The sequence below is a fragment of the Humulus lupulus genome, chromosome 8 (genome assembly GCF_963169125.1).
Source record: "Humulus lupulus chromosome 8, drHumLupu1.1, whole genome shotgun sequence".
NCBI classification, from domain to species: domain Eukaryota; kingdom Viridiplantae; phylum Streptophyta; class Magnoliopsida; order Rosales; family Cannabaceae; genus Humulus; species Humulus lupulus.
In genome coordinates this window covers 11694386-11713545 of record NC_084800.1, presented here as the reverse complement: position 1 = coordinate 11713545, position 19160 = coordinate 11694386, and the positions used below count along the sequence as shown (strand labels likewise).

Below are 19160 nucleotides of genomic sequence, written 5' to 3'. Positions count from 1 at the left end.
CTCATTTGTTTCTTTAATTATTTTTATAGTTCTCGTATAGAGTTCACTTGAGTCAAAGTGTCAATTTTTTATATTTTAAACCTTCTTTCAATACCCATCTTCCAATCTCTCTTTCTTGAACATGATTAGACTAGATTATAATAAATGTAAATAGTTTCTTAGGACACCATGCATGATAATCAACCACAAAATATTATATGGTTGACACTGAGTGTTGTGTTCTCTGTCACTCTACGATTGCAGGGATACCAACTAAAATAACAGGTTTCGTACATTTAAAACTAACTAAAAGGCAAAGTTTAGCCAATATCTAATTCTAAACCAATTGATTGGTGGGAAAAAAATCAACCAACATGTGAGAATGTGCAGTGCTTAAGCTACCATACGATATATTGCTAAACCGGGTTTAATAAGAACTAGAGCTAATGAAGCTACGTGTCTGTTAATCACACCACAAAGATTAGGGAAAACGAAAACTTTTTAATGATCAAATAATTGGTAGTTATATATATATATAATCGCATGAATGAGAGTGAAAAATATCTCAAGAATGTGTATATTTATATATATGTGGGGGTAGCGTCACTCAGCTCGTCATCACGTTGGCCAAAAAGCTCTGAAGAAAAGGTGGTAGTCCTCGAGATGCAAGCCAATAGGGGCGTTTGAAGGATCACCGCCACCAAGATACAGCTTTTTAGTGAAAAGAAAAAGAAGCCATGTGGAGTAATTGTATCTGCTAGATGGTCTAGAATATAGGAATTCGAGCTTAATATGGTAAGCAGGACCTAGGCTTTCTAATTTTGGAATGTTTTACGGTTTCCAGTATCCTCTAGAAAGGCGGTGCCATCATTTGTTTTGACTTGCTCTTCTCTCATTGGGTCTTCACTTCAAATCAAATCATGATTTTCTATTATTATATACCTATATATGCCCTCTTGCATTTGAGATTAAGCAAATGTTTCGTCCTGGAAGTAGTTTCTTAACACCCCATAAACCAAAAATATAATATTCTTTCAACATCAAAGTAATAAACTATACTCTCTCTGTCTCTCAAAATGAAAGAGAAACCCTCCATTGTTGGCCGCTAATAAGGACCTTGTTCCTATTCTAGAGTTTTGGTAACAGGGAACCCCTTATAGTCAAACTATGCAGTAATCTGAATGATATAGCTGCCGGGTACCTATGATACTCTATGGATAATCTGTTAGATAAATTAGATTAGAGTTCATTTTACAACGATTTTCTTCTGTGCTTGCTTAATTATTTAGATGGTTATATGTCCAGATTCATCTTTGTTGCAACCTTATCATAGCTTGATATGCATGATGAGAATATCTTTAAGCTCTGCACAGCTTTCAACCTACTGTTTATCGCATTATTTTAAGCTATATTTGGTCAAACCTTTCATCCAAAAGATATCATCTGTTTATTCTATTCTTTTCCTAGATATGAAATAGATGGAGGAAAAAAAAACGTTCTCACCATCTTAATGTTGGCAACGATATAATCAAATTCTGTTACAGTAAACGGAAGGTGTAAAGCACCTCTTCGTATAAACAAGATTTTAGTTTATACAACCAAAGATCAGATTTGGCGAAGGGTCATAAGCAAACCCGTTAAAGAAGAACAGATGAGAGTAGAAAACAAAGGGTTTTGCAAGACTGGATGATAGTGTACATAAAACTGGAGGAGACCACTAGCTGACACCGAGTTCTCATTCTAAGCAATTTGGTTAGCAAAGCTGTGAGGAGGACGCTATAGGAACGGTATTTCTGCTGCGAGTACTGTGTGCCAAACCGAATGAGTTCTGCTTTGAGAAACAAGCTATAGTTCATCATGTTGCATAACGTCTTGGTCTGTCAAAAGAAAATACAAAATCTGGATGTTAAGAAGAAACACTACACAGTTCCTGCACAATGAACAATAAATAAATTGATGCATTGGAGTATCTCAATCAATTATTGCATGCTGTGTCAGTTAATAAGAATTTCCTCTAATGTTCCTGATAACACTGGACAACACAGGTATGCATACAGTATTGTAAAGTTGCCACAACAAAAGTTCATCTTGAACAAATGTAACAGTACAATTTAGTGGACATTACAAATTAAGATCTCATCAATGTAAAATGCCACCCTCATTCTATGCAAAGACCAATATTAGCCATAAAGATTTTTAAGCAACTCTTTTATGAAAATGTTACCTTCATACTTCTCTTGAAAGAAAAAGGAGATCTCTCTTTGTGCTGATTGAGGAGAATCTGAACCATGAACGCAGTTTTTTTCGGAATCTATTCCACACAGTGCCCTTATGCTGAAAATACAAGTGAACCGATTATTGGAAAGTCCAGCAAGCAAAAAGTTCAAGTCACTGTTATAAATTTTTAAATGAGAAAACAGGGCCATGGTAGAATGGAGTAAGCAAGATCACAATAATCTTTAAGGATCTCGAAAAAATAATAATGGTAAGCGAAAGAAAACCTGTGAGGATGAGTAATCTTTGCCCTTCTTGAATCAGTTGGACCAATAAGAGCACGCCAATCAGCCACAGCATTTTCCTTCTCTAGAATCATAACCAACACCGGCCCACTGAAAAAAAAAATATCTAGTTTCAAGAGAGAGTGCAGTCCAGAGCTAAAGAGCATAAGATTACTAAATAACACAGTTTAAGAAAAGCAATGCAAGTTGGATCCATTCAAACCAGCTAACAAGTTCACAATGACTATTTACATTATTCCAAACAAAACACACAAGTAATTGCTAAAAATGGAAAGTAATCAAATAGATAAAGCTCTGAAATACCTTGTCATGTAATTAATAAGATTACGAAAGAAGCTCTTCAAAGAATGCTCAGCATAAAAGCTTGCAGCCCTGTCCTCGTCAAGTCGAAGAATCATCTCCTTGAAAATAATGAAACCCGAATCAATGATGACATTCTTTATCTCGTCGGTGTAATTACCTAGCAAACCATCCGGTTTTATCATAGCTAACGTTTTCTCTTTCCCTGGGTTTGCATTGCTTGCTGCAGCCCTATATTTCTTGGAGGGTTTATAAAAGTAAATCATTAAGATAATCTTCCCCCAAAAAAATGCATATTAGAATACAAGTATAACTCTTCAACAATGGAAAACAAATACAAAATGAAAATGTGCTTGAGAACATATGCACACACACACACAAGTATCTTACAAAAATTTACACTCTCGGCATTAGTAACTTAGTACCCAGTGAGTTAATTTTAAGATTCCAAGAAAACCAGTACACAACAAATCGAAGATTAGCTGAAATAACGAGCTATTTTGTTAAATGTAAGCACTAGAAGTTTAAATATGAATATTACACAAATAAAACGAAACATTGGCATAGGTTCATAAAATAAAAATCCCATATTCATCTTGAACGCTGCTGCAGTCATTAATTTATAAAATTTCACTAAAAAAATCTTTTTGAACAATTTACAATAACATGTATACACATATATGTGTCTGTGTTCTTACCTGTGAGAAATACAAAGGGAGAGCACAAGGAATAAAAGGAAGAACTTTGAGAAGTAGGAAACTGCGCAAATCGACATCTGAATAGAAAAATTGCAAGAATCAGTAAATTTAATCTCTTTATCTGCAATCCGATGACAAAAATTAACCAAAAAAAAAAAAGCAAGTGAAGCAGTAGAAATCCGAATTATTTTGGGTATCTATGAAATGAATATTTTTTTTTTTTAAGAAAATAGAATTGAGTTAGCTTGTAATAGATTTTCTGGTTGGCCAAACAGAGATTTTACCAGTAAGGATGGGCGGGAAGAGAAGGAAGGAAAAATGTTAGGGATCGAAAACAACGCTCCTAGAACAGCTGAAAACTGAATAGAGTTGTCTTTCTTGTTTTTTCCCTTTCAGCTGAAAATAGTGTATTTTAACCACTTCAACTTCAACTTTTATTAAATTTTAATGTTTTACTTAAAAAATCACAAACTTGTATTTAATAATTACGAAAGGTTGAATAAACTGAAGTCCAAAATTATACAAAAGCATAACTTGAAGGGAGTACAAATACCATAATTTAAATGGTTGATGGAAAAATTATTATTTTTTCTTTCTTTTTTTTATTTTTTCTTTCTTAAAATGTGAAAATTTTCATTGTTATTTTCAATATGATGTTTTACAGTACAATTCTTCCAAAACAAGTTTTCTTTCAAAAAAAAAATTAAGGACAATTTTGTGATGATAGATTTATTAAGTAATATTGGATGACATATTTCTTCTTAATTTTTTTTTATATAGACTAATAAATAATAATAATAATTTACTTCACTATAGTCAATGTGACATTTATTTTACTAATTAGGTTTTATTTTTTTTATCTTTATATTTTTAAATTTTACAAATATTTTTTAATATGATGGTGAGTGCAACAATATCAAAATTAATGATAACTTACTATAACTAAAATAATATAAAAATAAGGGGCTTTTAGAGTTTTGTGTTTTCGGTATATATTTATAATTTTAATTTTTTATATAACGACGTACATTATAGTTATTTTGTACATTCAGCAAATTTTTTAAAAAATTTCGATAATTTATAATACTGAAAATAAATTCAACCATCATGTTTTACACGCTATAGTACCAATTTTAGCACGATGACGTGGTAAGTGACAGAATTATAAAGTAGACCCACCTTGCCAACAGGCGCGTCACACCAAATAGCTAAACGAAGCCATCTCGCTAACTATACCCACCTCACCAACTTCCAAAGGGAAAAGAGTCTCACCATCATCATAAGGAGAGCCTTTGCTGGTCAAATGAAATTGACTCCCTCGCCCACTTTACCTCGGCAAGCCACTGCCCCCTCTAAAGACACCTCAACTCAGCGAGGAGCCTCGCCCACTCCAAGTTAGTGAGGCACCTCGCCCACTTCACTCAACTAGGCACCTCGCCCGCAACCTCAGCGAGGCACTTCACCTCAGCAAAGAACCTCGCTCAACTTTAACCGAGTGAAGCACCTCACCTCAGCGAGGGTTATTGCCCACTTCAAAGTCAGCAAGGTACCACGTGATGGACCCAAAACGGGTATGTTTTAAATATTTATAAATCGCAAGCGCACGAATCGTTCATATAGAATAGTGATCGTGTAAGCAATGATGTCGAACCCAAATGAGTTGTCTAAAATTGAAAAAAAAAACTATTTTAAACCAAAATTAATAAATTATAACCTACCTCCAAAGATTGATGAAAATTTGTAATAATAAAAATAAAATAAAAGATAATATATATAACTAAATTAATAATTTTAAACAAGTAAAAGAAATATTATTAAGATAATAGAATCCAAAAAATATAAGTTCAATAATATTTAAAAGTACATTGATTCCCAAGTTTTAGTAATAGTAGAAATTAATCAAACCATTACTTATTCAAATTAGATATTCTATTTAAGCACAAGTTTTTATAAAAATATAGGGTCTATCTTCACTTTTAAAAATTATAATTTTAAAGTATTTAATGTGAATCAACCTAATGAAACAACACAAAATCAAATAACATTATTTATAAAGTAAAACATAATATTTTTGTTCTAAGCATTGGATGTGTACAATTTAATGACACATCTTACACAAATAATATTATGTTCTTGCACTAATGAAGAACAAAGTGTAAATATGTGCTAACAATAAAAAATACATGATATTTAAGATGAAAGAAGATATTTGAAGAAGAAAATCCATAAACTTTATTGCACAAAATGGGAAATCAACACACAACATAAATACTATCTAGTTACATACTGTTTCATCATTACCTTAATAATCTTAAAAAGATTAGAAACTCATGACTATAATAGAAAATACAAACAAAAAAATTACAAACATAACTAGGAAAATTTGGAGGAAAACCCCCAAATTGTTCCTCTAAAAATACATAGAAAATTAACCAAAAAGAAGATGAAGATGAAGAGGATAGAGAGGTTTGAAAGTGTAGAAACTTTGTGGTATGACCTCTCCCAAAAATTAACCACCCAAATGGTCTTGAATTTTTTTTATTTATAGCCAAAATGAGATTATTAAAATAATCAATTTAAATTAATTAAATTGATTAAATTAATTGAATTAATTATAATATGACAAATAATGGTAAATTGTAGGGTGTAATGATGATTTTGGGGTAAAATGTATAGAAAAATTTGGGTAAAAAAATAATATTTTTAGACATTGTGGGACAAGGGGACAATTTGATTTGTTGGACTCAAAAAGAAAAAAAGAAAAAAAAAAGGCTGCTTTGTGGCAGGGAAGCAGGCTAGGCAGGCAGCTGGTAGGGGAGGTGTTGGGCCTCGGTAGTTTGGCTGGCAAGCGTGGGCAAGGAAGGAAGGATGGGGCAGTTGGTGCATGTTGGTGCTGGCGGGGAGGGGGTTCGAAGGGGTTTGGCTGGAGGAATTGGGTGTTGGGCCTGACTGAAGGCTGGTGGCCCAGATGTTTGGCTGATGGAGCTGCTGGGGCAGCTGGAAAGGTGGGCTTCCTGCTGGGCTCAGCCTCAGGAGGGAATGGCTAGAGTAAGGAGCCAGGCGGGCTGGGGCATGGAATGGGCCAGGCGGCTGGGAAGCAAGGACTTCAAAAATGACATTTTTAGCTCTTTCTTTTCAATTTTACCAAATTCTTTTCTTTATTTTTTTCTTGGCTTTTCAAACACCAACAATACAACAATTTTCTACAAAATAAACATAAATTAAGTCATAATCAAATATTTTAAGTATAAAATAAAATAAATTAATTATTTTGAAAATATTAATTATAACTTAATTTATATTTAACATTTAAGTTCAAAATTGCATCTTTTTACTTCTTACTTAACAATATAAAATTTAAATAATTAAACTATAGACTTTTACAATAATATAACTATAAAAATACACAAAAATCTATAAAATTAAAATAAATCTAATAAATTCAAAATTACTTAAAAACTTAATAAATTACTTAAACTCAAGAACTAAGCAACAATTAACACATAAAAAGTGGTAAAATAACTCTATTTTGTAGAGTTATCACCACGCTCGCTTCACTCAGCGGGGCCCCTTGCCCAATGAGGCACCTCAACTCAACCTCAACTTAGCGAGGCACCTCGCATTAGCAAGGAGCCTCACCCACTTCACTTAGCGAGGCACATTGCCCGCCTCACTTCAATGAGGCTCAGCTCCTTGCCAACTTCAAGCCAACAAGACACCTCACCCACGTCAGCGAGGACAGCTTCACTCCACGACAATCCTCACCCACGAAGCTCTCGCGAAATTCGTCAGATGAGGGTCGTCAGCACCCTGAGGTCTCAAGGGTGTCGCAACTTTCAGCACACTAAGCTAAAAATTGAGTGCAAACGACTTAATTAAGCAGCCAGCTGGATTACCATTTTTTAAGGAACACTAAAGCCTGAAAATAACCCCGTATTGTTGCGGATTTTATTACACGCAAGTGCACATATCATACAAGTAGTAACTCACACAGGTGAGGTCGAACCCAAGGGAATTGCAGCTAAGTACTAACCAAATTGGATCTATATTTCTATTTGGCAACAATAAAATTTGGTGTTAAAATAATAATGCAGAAAACAAAACAAGCAAAACAACAAATAAAAAGGGGTTTAACAATGGATGTGAAATTAGGAATATGATTTCAATTGCTTTGATTACCCAATTGTTAATACTAGTCAACTATTCTTCTTCCTCCTATGTGATGACAGATTATAAAATCACGTAAACTCTTTTCAGATCATGAAGGTACTAAATTTCATGTCAACTACTGCATCTCTGAGATAGTACAATAAACAATTCGCATTAAGCAATAATCTAAAAGTCACACAAGCTATACAAATACTTTCGTTTCACATCAAAACCTATGTTTATTCATTTAGAGCATTCCTAATATTCACTTTTCAGATTTCATATTAGGATCATGAATCATGCGTAAGGTGATCAATCTCAAACATGTATTAAGCACAAACATGAACAAATCACATAAACAAGGAAGAAAGAGCAATCAAATAGCATTAATCCATGGAATAATCTCAGTCAATATCCATCAAATCCCTAAATAGGAGTTTAGCTCATAATCTCAGTATTCATATCCATAATCAAACTAAACATAAACAATAACATAGAAAATTAAAGAAAAAGAAAATGAAACTAGATTGGGAATTGTCACAGATCGCCCATGCTCGCTCCAAGCTTCTTCTTCTTCTTTTCCGACTTGTTTCTGTCTCCCCCTCTTAATTCCCGTTTTTTTCTTTTTAAAATCGCATCAGAAATCGTAACCCTAAATTATCCCATGTGAATTGACCAAAATGCCCTTCATTTAAAAATCTGCCGAATTTCAATTTCCAGCAACCCAGCGCGGTCACGCTCTACAGTAGCGAGGTCGCTCTACTCTCTCAGAAAATGCATTTTTGACAGCTTTACGAATTTTTGTGCTTTTTTGGCATCTTTTTCATTCTAAATCATCCCAATCCTTCAAAACCTGAAAATAAACAAAAACAAGCGTAAAATAGAACAAAACAACCATAAACCTCTAAAATACTTCCTAAGTAGACACACTAAAACAAGTCTAAAACTCGCTTATCAAATTCCCCCAAACTTAACCTTTACTCGTCCTCGAGTAAAGAACTCTAAACAATCCTAAAAACCTAAAACAACTAAACAAAGACAAATTAAATTGACAACGACAAATCAAGCCTCCAAATTATGTTTGTCATGCTCATATAGTTTTCAGAAAATCCAGCCATCATGATAATCTAGAATTTCAATCAAAATATTTCTTCAACTCACTCAATTCCAAACAAATATATGTTCGCCTGATCATGATCAATAAATAACATGCATTTGAATCTATTTAAACTTACCAAATTACTCACCACAAACCATCAAATCTTATTATCTCATATGCTTGCATCACTTACTACTCTCCACTAATATAGACAACACATGCTCAAGAATCAATAGGGCTTTTATAGCTTATAACGATAGGCTTAGGCATGGGTAGACGAAATGTCATTTAGGCTCAAAATTACCATAAGCATACAAACCATACAAACCAAACTTGATATCCACATTACAGTTCCCAGACAATCCCAGTATTTCCTTTTTTTTCAAGATTGAGATAATTCACACTTAGATTTTTTTTTTCTTCAAACTACACTCCCCTAAACTTGTTTTTGTTTTTTTTTTCTATATGTTTAAAAGGAGTGTAGTTTACTTTCAATATCTTTTTTTTTCATTTATTTTTTTTATTTTTTTTAATTTTATATATTTTTTTAAACAAATCTCAATCTTTTTATTTATAACACTCCACAATACACCCTATTACAAAACCAATCCCCCAATCATCATTCACTTGTATGCTCACAGTAATCATTCAAGGGAAGGAAATATAATAACATGTTTAAAGTAAGCTCAAAATAGGTGTCAAAACAAAGAATGTAACATTAGGCTCAAAAAGGACAACTAGGGATTAAATTAATCAAGGTTGGCTTGAAAGGCTCAATCGTTCCAAAAAAATGGCCTAAATCACCTTCCTAAGTATGCATTATCTATGATTTCGCCTCAAGTAGCAAGCAAGCAAGTTCTAAGCATAATCATCCATCTTTCCTTAAACCAAAATTAAGCAAGCATAAATATCATCAAATGCACGAGATTCATCTAAAAATCATGATCAAGCTCTCACATATTTAGATAGACCCAAGCAATTCAAAGAAACATTCAACCAAGCACACATATTTTGTTCAATTTTATGGCTTTCATTTCATCCAACTACACAAGCAATCCATTCAATCATTATCATCAGCTAATCATCATCAACTTGATTTATCAGACACTCTAAACACCCTAAACAAGACACACTAGCACAAGACACACATAAAAGACAAACACTCAAACAACAATAAATTCCTTTCCCCCAAACTTAATCTAAACATTGTCCCCAATGTTTTAAAGAAAAGCTAAGGAAAAAGAAACTTACCTGACAACTCAAACATCTCACGACGAAGGACCCTCACCACCATCTCCCTTAGGTGGAGGATAACCAAAATGCAGTGGCTGAGGAAATTGGGGCAACTGACTAGTATCAATGCCAAAATGTGACGCAAAGGCCTGCTGGTATCCATGTTGGTACTGAGCCATATTCACACTCCATAAATGATGCTCTTGGAAATTGAGCTCCAACCTACTCATCCTCTCTTCCAAAGAATAGGAAGAAAGAGGACGCCTAGGTTGGGCCTGAGACGAAGTACCACCTGCAGAAATAACACTAGAAGGACCAACTGTTTTGGTCTTGTTAATAGTAATTGTGTCATAAATCACAGGAGTCAAAAGCTCCTCAGTCTCATGAAATTCAACCCCAGCTTGCAAGCACAAACTCGTTATCAAACTAAGAAAATATAATCCCACATTTTGAGTGAATAATGAATATTGTATTTGTGAAGTTATAATCCTACCAACATCAATAGTCATGCTAGATAAAACAAAATAAAATAACATCGCCTTATCAGTATTTACAGTAGTCAAGTGACCACTAGGTGTCAGATTCGCACAAAGGAAATTTAACCAAACTCTTTTCTCTCTAGTTAACAAGTTAAAAGGGAATCTTATTCTAGTTTGCCCATGATAAGTCCATTGACCCCCAGCTGGAGTCAAAGCAGTTAAAATTCTATCCCAAGTCCTCTCCTCACATAATTCATTTTTTCAAAGCTTGATAGTCATCATTGTCATGTGTGGGCGACCTAAAGAAATCATTAATTGTGTTTTCTGTCAAAATGGATAGTTTTCCCTCTAACTATGGATTTCCAAGAATAATCATGGTCAAAAACATTAGCATAAAACTCTCTCACAATCGGTATCACAGCAGAAATAGGTGGGGAACAAAAATATTTCCAATGGTGGGCGTTAATGACATTGACATACTCTTTAGGAACAGTAAACTCTCCCTCAGCATTTGTTGCAAATCCCCTCTCCTGAATTAAACTCCTAGACTTTTCTATTTTATACCTAGACTGAGCAGGGGCAGAAGTAAATCTAAGATAAGTAAATTCAGTGTCAGGTTCCTGAGTTTCAGGCACTTGTTGTTGTTGCACTTTTTTACTTCTTTTCTTAGAAGGTGCCATATCACAAAACCAAAATAACAAAGCACTAGAACACAAAGGCTACACCCAACAATAACAAATAAACACTAAGAAATTGACAATTATGGATGCACCAACAACAATTTTCAATGTGAAGATGTATGCAAAAATAACCAAATTGAAACAATACCCAAGCACAATCAAGTATATTATGACCAATAATGCCCAAATAGAAACTCAATTTGATCTCTAATGCATCAATTCTTCACATGGAATAAAACCTCTCAAATTCATGCCCTAGAATAGTCAAATGCAAATTTCCCTCAAGTTTCAATGAAATTCAACTAATCAATTGATAGGAATTCACAAACATCACAATAATTTTATCAAATTCAATCCAATTTCATGAAAACATCAAGAAATTCGAAACCCCCAATTGTTAGGTCAAAATTTTCCCCAAAGTTTTCCCCCAATTTTTTAACTTTCAATTTTTCATCAAATTACCAAGAGAAATCCTTAAACCCATGAACATTTAAGTACATGATCATCATTAAGCACTAAAAATCTGAAAAACAACCAACAATCACAGCCCAAACATTAACAAATTCAGATTCTATTATGGAATTCAATGAAAACCAAGAAAAGAAACAAAATCCATATAAGTAAGGCTAACAATGGAGGATTACTTTAATCTATGCTTGTTAACAAGAGATTAATTCAAGAAAACATACCTTAGTGTGACCTTAGTGTGAAACTCAGATTAAGGGAGTGAAAAAGGAGAAGAAGAGAAAAAAAATGAAAGAGAAGAGAAGAAATTTGAAGAAAGAGTAAAAAAAAATCGTGTTTGTTAATGTTTTAAACACTCTGGTACGCTCCAGCGCGGTCGCGACACTCCTAGCGCGGTTACGCTAATGCACTCATTTGGCCTGGCTCTCTGTGAGCGCGGTCGCGCTTCTAGCATTATAAACCCTGCACCTCTGTGAGCGCGGTCGCGCTAATAGCCCATTTTTTTTTTCTTTTCATGGTTCTTCATTACATAAAAACTTAAAAAAAAACTAAACAAATAAATACAAAAAATTAAAACTTAGAATGTCTCAAACTGAACAAAAATTACTGTAAAAACTTGGGGTGCCTCCCAAGAGCGCTGTCGTTAACGTCATATAGCCGGACGCTGATTTCCTCTTTACTGCGGCGCCAAGAGGATGGCGGACTTGGTGATCAAACTGACCACCCAAATAGAGCTTCAACCGCTGACCATTTACTTTAAACTTGCCAGTCTTTTCACTTGTTACTTCGACGGAGCCATAAGGAAACACTTGTAATACCGTGAAAGGACCAGACCATCTCGATTTTAGCTTGCCCGGAAAAAGTTTCAATCTTGAATTAAAGAGTAATACCTGCTGACCTGGTTGAAATTCCTTCTTGAAAAGGTTATGGTCGTGCCACTTCTTAGTCCTCTCCTTGTAAATCTTGGCGTTCTCATAGGCTTCGTTTCTAAACTCCTCCAACTCATTCAATTGCAAAAGCCTCTTCTCACCAGCTGCTACCAAGTCCATGTTCAAGGTCTTCATGGCCCAAAATGCTCTATGCTCAAGTTCCACTGGAAGATGACACGCTTTCCCAAAGACCAACCTATATGGTGACATACCAATAGGTGTTTTGAAAGCTGTTCTGTATGCCCACAAAGCGTCATCGAGCTTCTTAGACCAGTCTTTCCTCGAACGTTGTACCGTCTTCTCCAAGATTAACTTAATTTCCCGGTTGGAAATCTCAGCTTGTCCATTACTCTGCGGGTGATAAGGTAATGTTGTTCTATGTCTAACTCCATACCTCGCAAGTAACACTTCAAATTTCTTGTTACAAAAATGACTCCCTTCATCACTAAGAATAGCTCTAGGAGTACCAAACCGGGTAAAAATGTACTTTTGGAGAAAAGTAAGAACTATTTTACCGTCATTAGCATGAGTTGCAGCTGTTTCCACCCACTTAGAAACGTAGTCCACAGCTAGCAAAATAAAAAGATTGTTGTACGATGACAGAAAAAGACCCATGAAGTCAATACTCCACACATCAAACAGTTCCACTTCTAAAATACCAGTCAAAGGCATCTCGTTCCTCCTTGAAATATTACCAGTCCTCTGACAACGATCACATGCCTTGACAAACTCATGAGCATCCTTAAAGAGAGTTGGCCAAAAGAAACCACTTTGTAGAACCTTTGCAGCAGTCCTTGTCCCACCAAAGTGACCTCCACACTGCAAACTATGACAATGATTCAGGATAGAGTACATCTCCTCTTCAGGCACACATCTTCTGATTATCTAATCGGCGCAGTGCTTGTAGAGGATTGGCTCTTCCCAATAATAGTGCTTTACCTTGGAAAAGAATTTCTTCAATTGTTGTCTTGTCATGTCAGGAGGTGTGATGTTTGCAGCTAGAAAGTTGACATAATCAGCAAACCATGGGACCATCAAACTTTCCTTTAAAGCAAACAACTGCTCATCAGGGAACTCATCATTTATCTATACTTCCTTCATATTCTGACTCTCTTCTAACTCCAGTCTTGACAAATGATCTGCTACTAGGTTCTCGGTACCCTTCTTGTCTCTGATTTCTAGATCAAACTCTTGGAGGAGAAGGACCCATCGGATTAGTCTTGGCTTGGCATCCTTCTTGGTCATAAGGTATTTGATCGCTGAATGGTCTGTGTACACAATAACCTTATTCCCGATTAAATATGGCATGAACTTGTCACAAGCGAAGACTATGGCCAACATCTCCTTTTCAGTAGTAGCATAGTTCAACTGAGCATCATTCAAGGTCTTACTAGCATAATAGATGGTGTGAAAAACCTTGTCAACTCGTTGACCCAACACGACCCTGACAGCATAGTCACTTGCATCACACATCAACTCGAACGGAAGCTCCCAAAATCGGTGCAATGACTATAGGTGTCGAAATCAATTTTTCCTTAAGAGTTTGAAAAGCCTCCATACACTCCTTTCCAAACTCGAAGGGCACTCCATTAGCAAGCAAATTAGATAATGGCTTGGAGATCTTTGAGAAATCCTTTATAAACCTTCTGTAGAAACCGGCATGACCCAAAAAGCTACGAATCCCCTTTATCGAAACTGGAGGGGGCAAATTCTCAATAGTATACACCTTGGCTTTGTCTACCTCAATGTCTTCCTTTGAGATCTTGTGACCCAAAACAATCCCCTCTCTAACCATGAAATGGCACTTCTCCCAATTAAGCACCAAATTGGATTCTTCACATCGAATCAATACCAGCTCCAAGTTCCTCAAACAATGGTCAAACGACGAGTCAAACACTGAGAAATCATCCATGAAAATTTCTATACAATTCTCAACCAAGTCATAAAAAATAGCCATCATACACCGTTGGAAAGTTGCTGGTGCATTACATAGCCCAAATGGCATTCTTCGAAAAGCAAATGTGCCATAAGGACATGTAAATGTCGTTTTCTCTTGGTCCTCTGGTGCAATGGCTATTTGATGATACCCGGAGTAACCATCCAAAAAACAATAATACTCCTGACCCGCCAATCTTTCTAACATCTGATCAATGAATGGAAGGGGAAAATGGTCTTTTCTTGTTGCCTTGTTGAGATTGCGATAGTCAATGCATATTCTCCAACCAGTAACAGTTCTTGTTTGAATTAACTCGTTCTTTTCATTCTTCACTACCGTCACTCCCCCCTTTTTAGGTACTACCTAAATCAGACTCACTCACTTACTGTCAGAAATTGGGTAAGCCACCCCTGCATCTAACCACTTCACCACTTCCTTTCTCAAAATTTCCTTCATTGGCGGATTGCGTCTTCTTTGGGCAGCTATGGTTGGTTTGACTCCATCCTCCATTAAAATCTGGTGCATCACAGTAGAGGGGCTGATCCCCTTGATGTCTGCCAAAGTCCACCCAATGGCCTTCATGTGCACTCTCAAAATTCTCAACAATTTTTCAGTCTCCACATCAGAAAGTGAAGCCGAAACTATAACCGGAAGTGTCTTGTTTTCACCCAAAAACTCATACCTCAGATGGTCAGGAAGCACCTTCAATTCTAACTCCGGGGGCTTCTCAACTGAAGGCAATAACCTTTTTGGCACTGCCCCAAGCTCTTCAAAGTATTTCCTCTTCTATGCCCCATAAGAATTAAGCCATTTTGGGTACTCCATAGCTTCATTTCCATCTTGATCACTAACCTCATCTTCAACCAAACTCAACTCAAGAGGATCATTTATCAATTTTCTCTCTTCCACTAAGTTACCCATTACATCAACCGAAAAGCAATTGTCACTAGCTTCAGGATAAGTCATGGCCTTGAGCACATTGAATACAACTTCTTCCCCTTGCACTCTCAACTTCAACTCACTCTTCTTAACATCTATAAGTGCTTGGCCTGTTTCCAAGAAGGGCCTCCCAAGGATAATGGGAACATTGCTATCCTCTTCCATGTCAAGAACTATGAAATCAGCAGGAAAAATAAACTTTTCCACTTTGACAAGCACATCTTTAATTACCCCTCTTGGATGTGCCAACGAACGATCAGCTAGTTGCAAAGTTACAGTTGTGGGCTTGTGTAACGACCCAAATTTTCTAATAGGGCTTAGAGCCTTGATTAGTGTGTCTGGAGGGAAATAATTGTTATACTGCATTAATTTATGTGAATTGAATGAATATGTGGTTAGAATGCATGTTTAGGTGAAATAAATATGCATGTGGGCCCCGTTTGTTTGCTAGGGGTAAATTGGAAATCTTAGCCGCTGAGGGCATAAATGTAATAATTATGTTATATGATTAATACCACATATGGGTGGTGATATTATTGTGATGCACGTGCCGAGACGGTCCTAGGAAGCTAATTAGTTTAAAATTCACAACGGGATTAAATACCCGGCTCGGGAGGAGCCTAGGGGTATTTTGGGAGTATTATAACTTGAGTTTGGGAATTTGTAAGTAATGGTTAGTAACATTTTGGTAACTTAGGTAACCATTGGTAACCGTTAAGAATAGCTACTCTAGTAGGAAAAGTGGTATATTTGTAAGGGTTGGGAAAGGTCTAAGATGCCCTTGAGGTTTAGTTAGAAAAAGAGTTAGATGGAAGGGCAAAGGAGTCTTTTGGCTGGGATATAGATGAATTTGGCCGAGGAAGAATCATTTATGTTATTTTACTTAAGAACAGTCTGAATATTGTGTTGGAAAGCTCTAGAGGAAACTAGAGAAAACAGAAGGGAAGGAGATGAGTTTCTGAATTTTTAAGGAATCAAGAAGGGAATTGAGGCCAGAAAACCTAGAGGATTGTTCTGCATATTGAGGTAAGGGAATTTTATGTGATTATGTTGTGGAATTCAGCTATGAATATCATGGTTTGAGAATTGAGTTGTGTGGCTGTTTGGTGGATTCTTGGGGATAAAGCTTGCCTAGGTTCAGTTTGGGAATAAGAGGGATTTGCTTAGAGTTGGACTTGAAGAAGGCTCAGGGGCGAATTTCTACTTGAGGTAAGGGTTTTATGTATCTCTGTTGTGTATTAGCTGCCATGGTTCAAGTTTCTGGTTTAATAGCTTAAGTTTTATAAAGTTTTAAGCCAATTTGTGAATTGGGGATTTGATTGTGTGTTTAGGCTTATTGTTGATGTTTATGAGTTGTTAGATAGTTTATATGGGGTTTTGGATTGAATTTGAGACTTAGGTATGCCTTGGTGTTGATTTGGGAGTGTTTTGGCTCGGGAAAATGTTGGCGAAAAACCCAGAAATCTGGGTTTGCGAAGGGGCGCCTCGGCCCTGTTCTTCTGTGCCGCAGTGCTAGGTTGCATTAGGGAAGGAGGCCACGCTGGGCGCCGCGACCCTTGAGGGCTAGTGCCGCGGCCCTAGGTCATTTTTGGGCAGGGAAAAATTTCCATTTTAGAGTTTTTGCCCAGGGGGCTCGGGTGCTGTTTCCGCTACTTTGTTTTGGGAAATTGGAGGTCCCGAGAGTATGGGATTGGTCCCGGGAAATGGTTTTGGATTGGTTAGTATTAAAGAGTGTTTTATATGTGTTGTGACTAGGTTTTGTTGGAGAGGCTCAGGATAGAGGACCGTGCTCGTGACGTCGATGCTTAAGGAGCTCGGGACACAGGTAAGAAAACCACTGTTCCCATAGAGCTTGTATGCAGGGTTGAGCCCGATATGTTTGGATTGCAGGGCGTAGCCCTTTGACTGAATTTGTTAGTATTCAGTATATGTATGTTATGCTATGAATGCGATTATGTGAATGTTCGGTGAGAGCCGGGAACGGCGCAGGCCGAGGTCGGCAGGGGCCGGGAATGGCAAAGGGCCGGGAACGGTGTTCGGCATGTTGAGTGCAAGGCCGAGTACGGCAAGGGGCCGGGAGCAGCGTTGAGCACGTGGAGTGCGAGTTGCCAGGGTGAGACCCTAAAGGATACCTGGGATATCCTCACGGTGTGGACCGCGACCCCAGGGCCTGGTAAAGTGCCTGGGACGACATGGCCGTATATGTTTAGCCTGTTGATGGCCTGTTTAACTGATAAGTGTTTGTTGTGCATATGTTATCTGCTTGTGAGGGTTTTCTTGCTGGGCTTCGGCTCACGGGTGCTCTGTGGTGCAGGTAAGGGCAAAGGGATTGTCAACCAACCATGAGTACGGAGAGCGTGAAGCGGCGCGTACATGTTTGGCCTGCCTGGCTGCCACGGCCAGTGGTTTTTGGGAGATGGTTGTATTAAAACTTAGATTTTGTCGTCTAGTCGACTTGACTTGTAACTACATGTTGTAAATATTTCTAAACAGTATCTTGGGATCCCAAGTGTCAAACTCTCAATGATTTGTAGTAAATGGAATTATTTTCAATGTTTATTTCACTGTTTATGATTTAATTACACTTTTGACCTAAAACCTCGATTAGCGAGTTTAAGTGCACGTTTAAAACTCACTTAGTAACGACTCTAAGGAAGTAGGGCATTACAACTTGGTATCAGAGTGAGCCAAGGTTTATTGGTTCTGGAGATTGACCGAACATGTACGCTCGCTGTCAGTGACAAGCTCGACTCAGGGTTGGTTGGTATGAATGATTTATATGCTTGAATATGCGCTTAAATGCCCTGTTTGCCTGCTTGTTTATATGGAGCATGATGAATGAGTTGACATATGCATGAGATACTGATAGGGCCTGGCCCTTGACTATTGCATGATGAGATTAAAGTGTGCTGAATAACATTGTTATTGCATGTGGATGAATATTGGGATAATGGTTTGCATGTTGAGTGTATGTGGTTAACTGCCTAAATTGAATCGATATGTTATATCTGTTTATTGGCTTGTATAAAGCATGATGAATGTGGATATACTTAGTTGTGATAAAATTCGATAGCTAAATGTATGGCATTTTGGATTTGGCCTAAAATGCTTTATGTGTGCATGATAACTGTGGTTATTTAGATCTAGTTTTGGATTGGTTTAGAGTGTGAACCTCAGGGCTGAGGAGTTTGGTTAGTAGTGGCAGATGAACTCAAATTGTTTGTGCTTGGAATGGTTAAGTGGACTTGGCATTGTTCTGTAGGGGGGATTCTAGATAATAGTTGGAGTTAGAGACCTCCATCTATCGCAGATGATCGCTAGTGTGTGAGTAAGCTGTGGAGCTTAATAGTTGAGACGGGACAGAAGAACAGCAGACTTCTCTGGGAAAAGAGCTGCTTTGGGTGCTTTGATAGTAAGGTTACCAGTGTTGGTCTATTGTGAGGGTATGGACAGATAGGGTATTATGTGAAAGGCTTAAAGGGTGTTATCCTCTGATTTTGAGGGAAATTTGGGTTGACAAAGAATTGGTCAATGGATGGGCAAAGTTAATTCCACCCTTGGTTAAGAGGATGAGAGATCATGATTAAAGGGTTGTGTTAAGTATTGTGGCAGAGGGATGCCTGGAAATGGTACTCGGGCCAAGGTATTGACATGAAAGGTAAGAAAGAACTCAGATGGTGAATTGATAGAAGAGGTTATAAAGCCATGGTTTGAACTGTGGAGACTAGTGGGCTTATAAGCTTGGTTTGGAATGA

At 36.8% G+C, this 19160-nt stretch overlaps 1 protein-coding gene across 1 annotated transcript; it reads right to left on the bottom strand.

Annotated features, from left to right (window-relative positions):
* Positions 1 to 1336: 1336 nt before the first annotated feature.
* LOC133794563 (probable nucleoside diphosphate kinase 5) lies at positions 1337 to 3912 on the bottom strand. Its single transcript, XM_062231855.1, has 6 exons — positions 3781 to 3912; positions 3497 to 3573; positions 2802 to 3029; positions 2481 to 2588; positions 2204 to 2313; positions 1337 to 1856 (listed from the first exon to the last, which is right to left on the bottom strand). The coding sequence occupies exons 2-6, from the start codon at positions 3571 to 3573 to the stop codon at positions 1825 to 1827; spliced, it is 555 nt and encodes a 184-aa protein (XP_062087839.1). The 5' UTR covers positions 3781 to 3912; the 3' UTR covers positions 1337 to 1824.
* Between the last annotated feature and the right edge of the window lie 15248 nt (positions 3913 to 19160).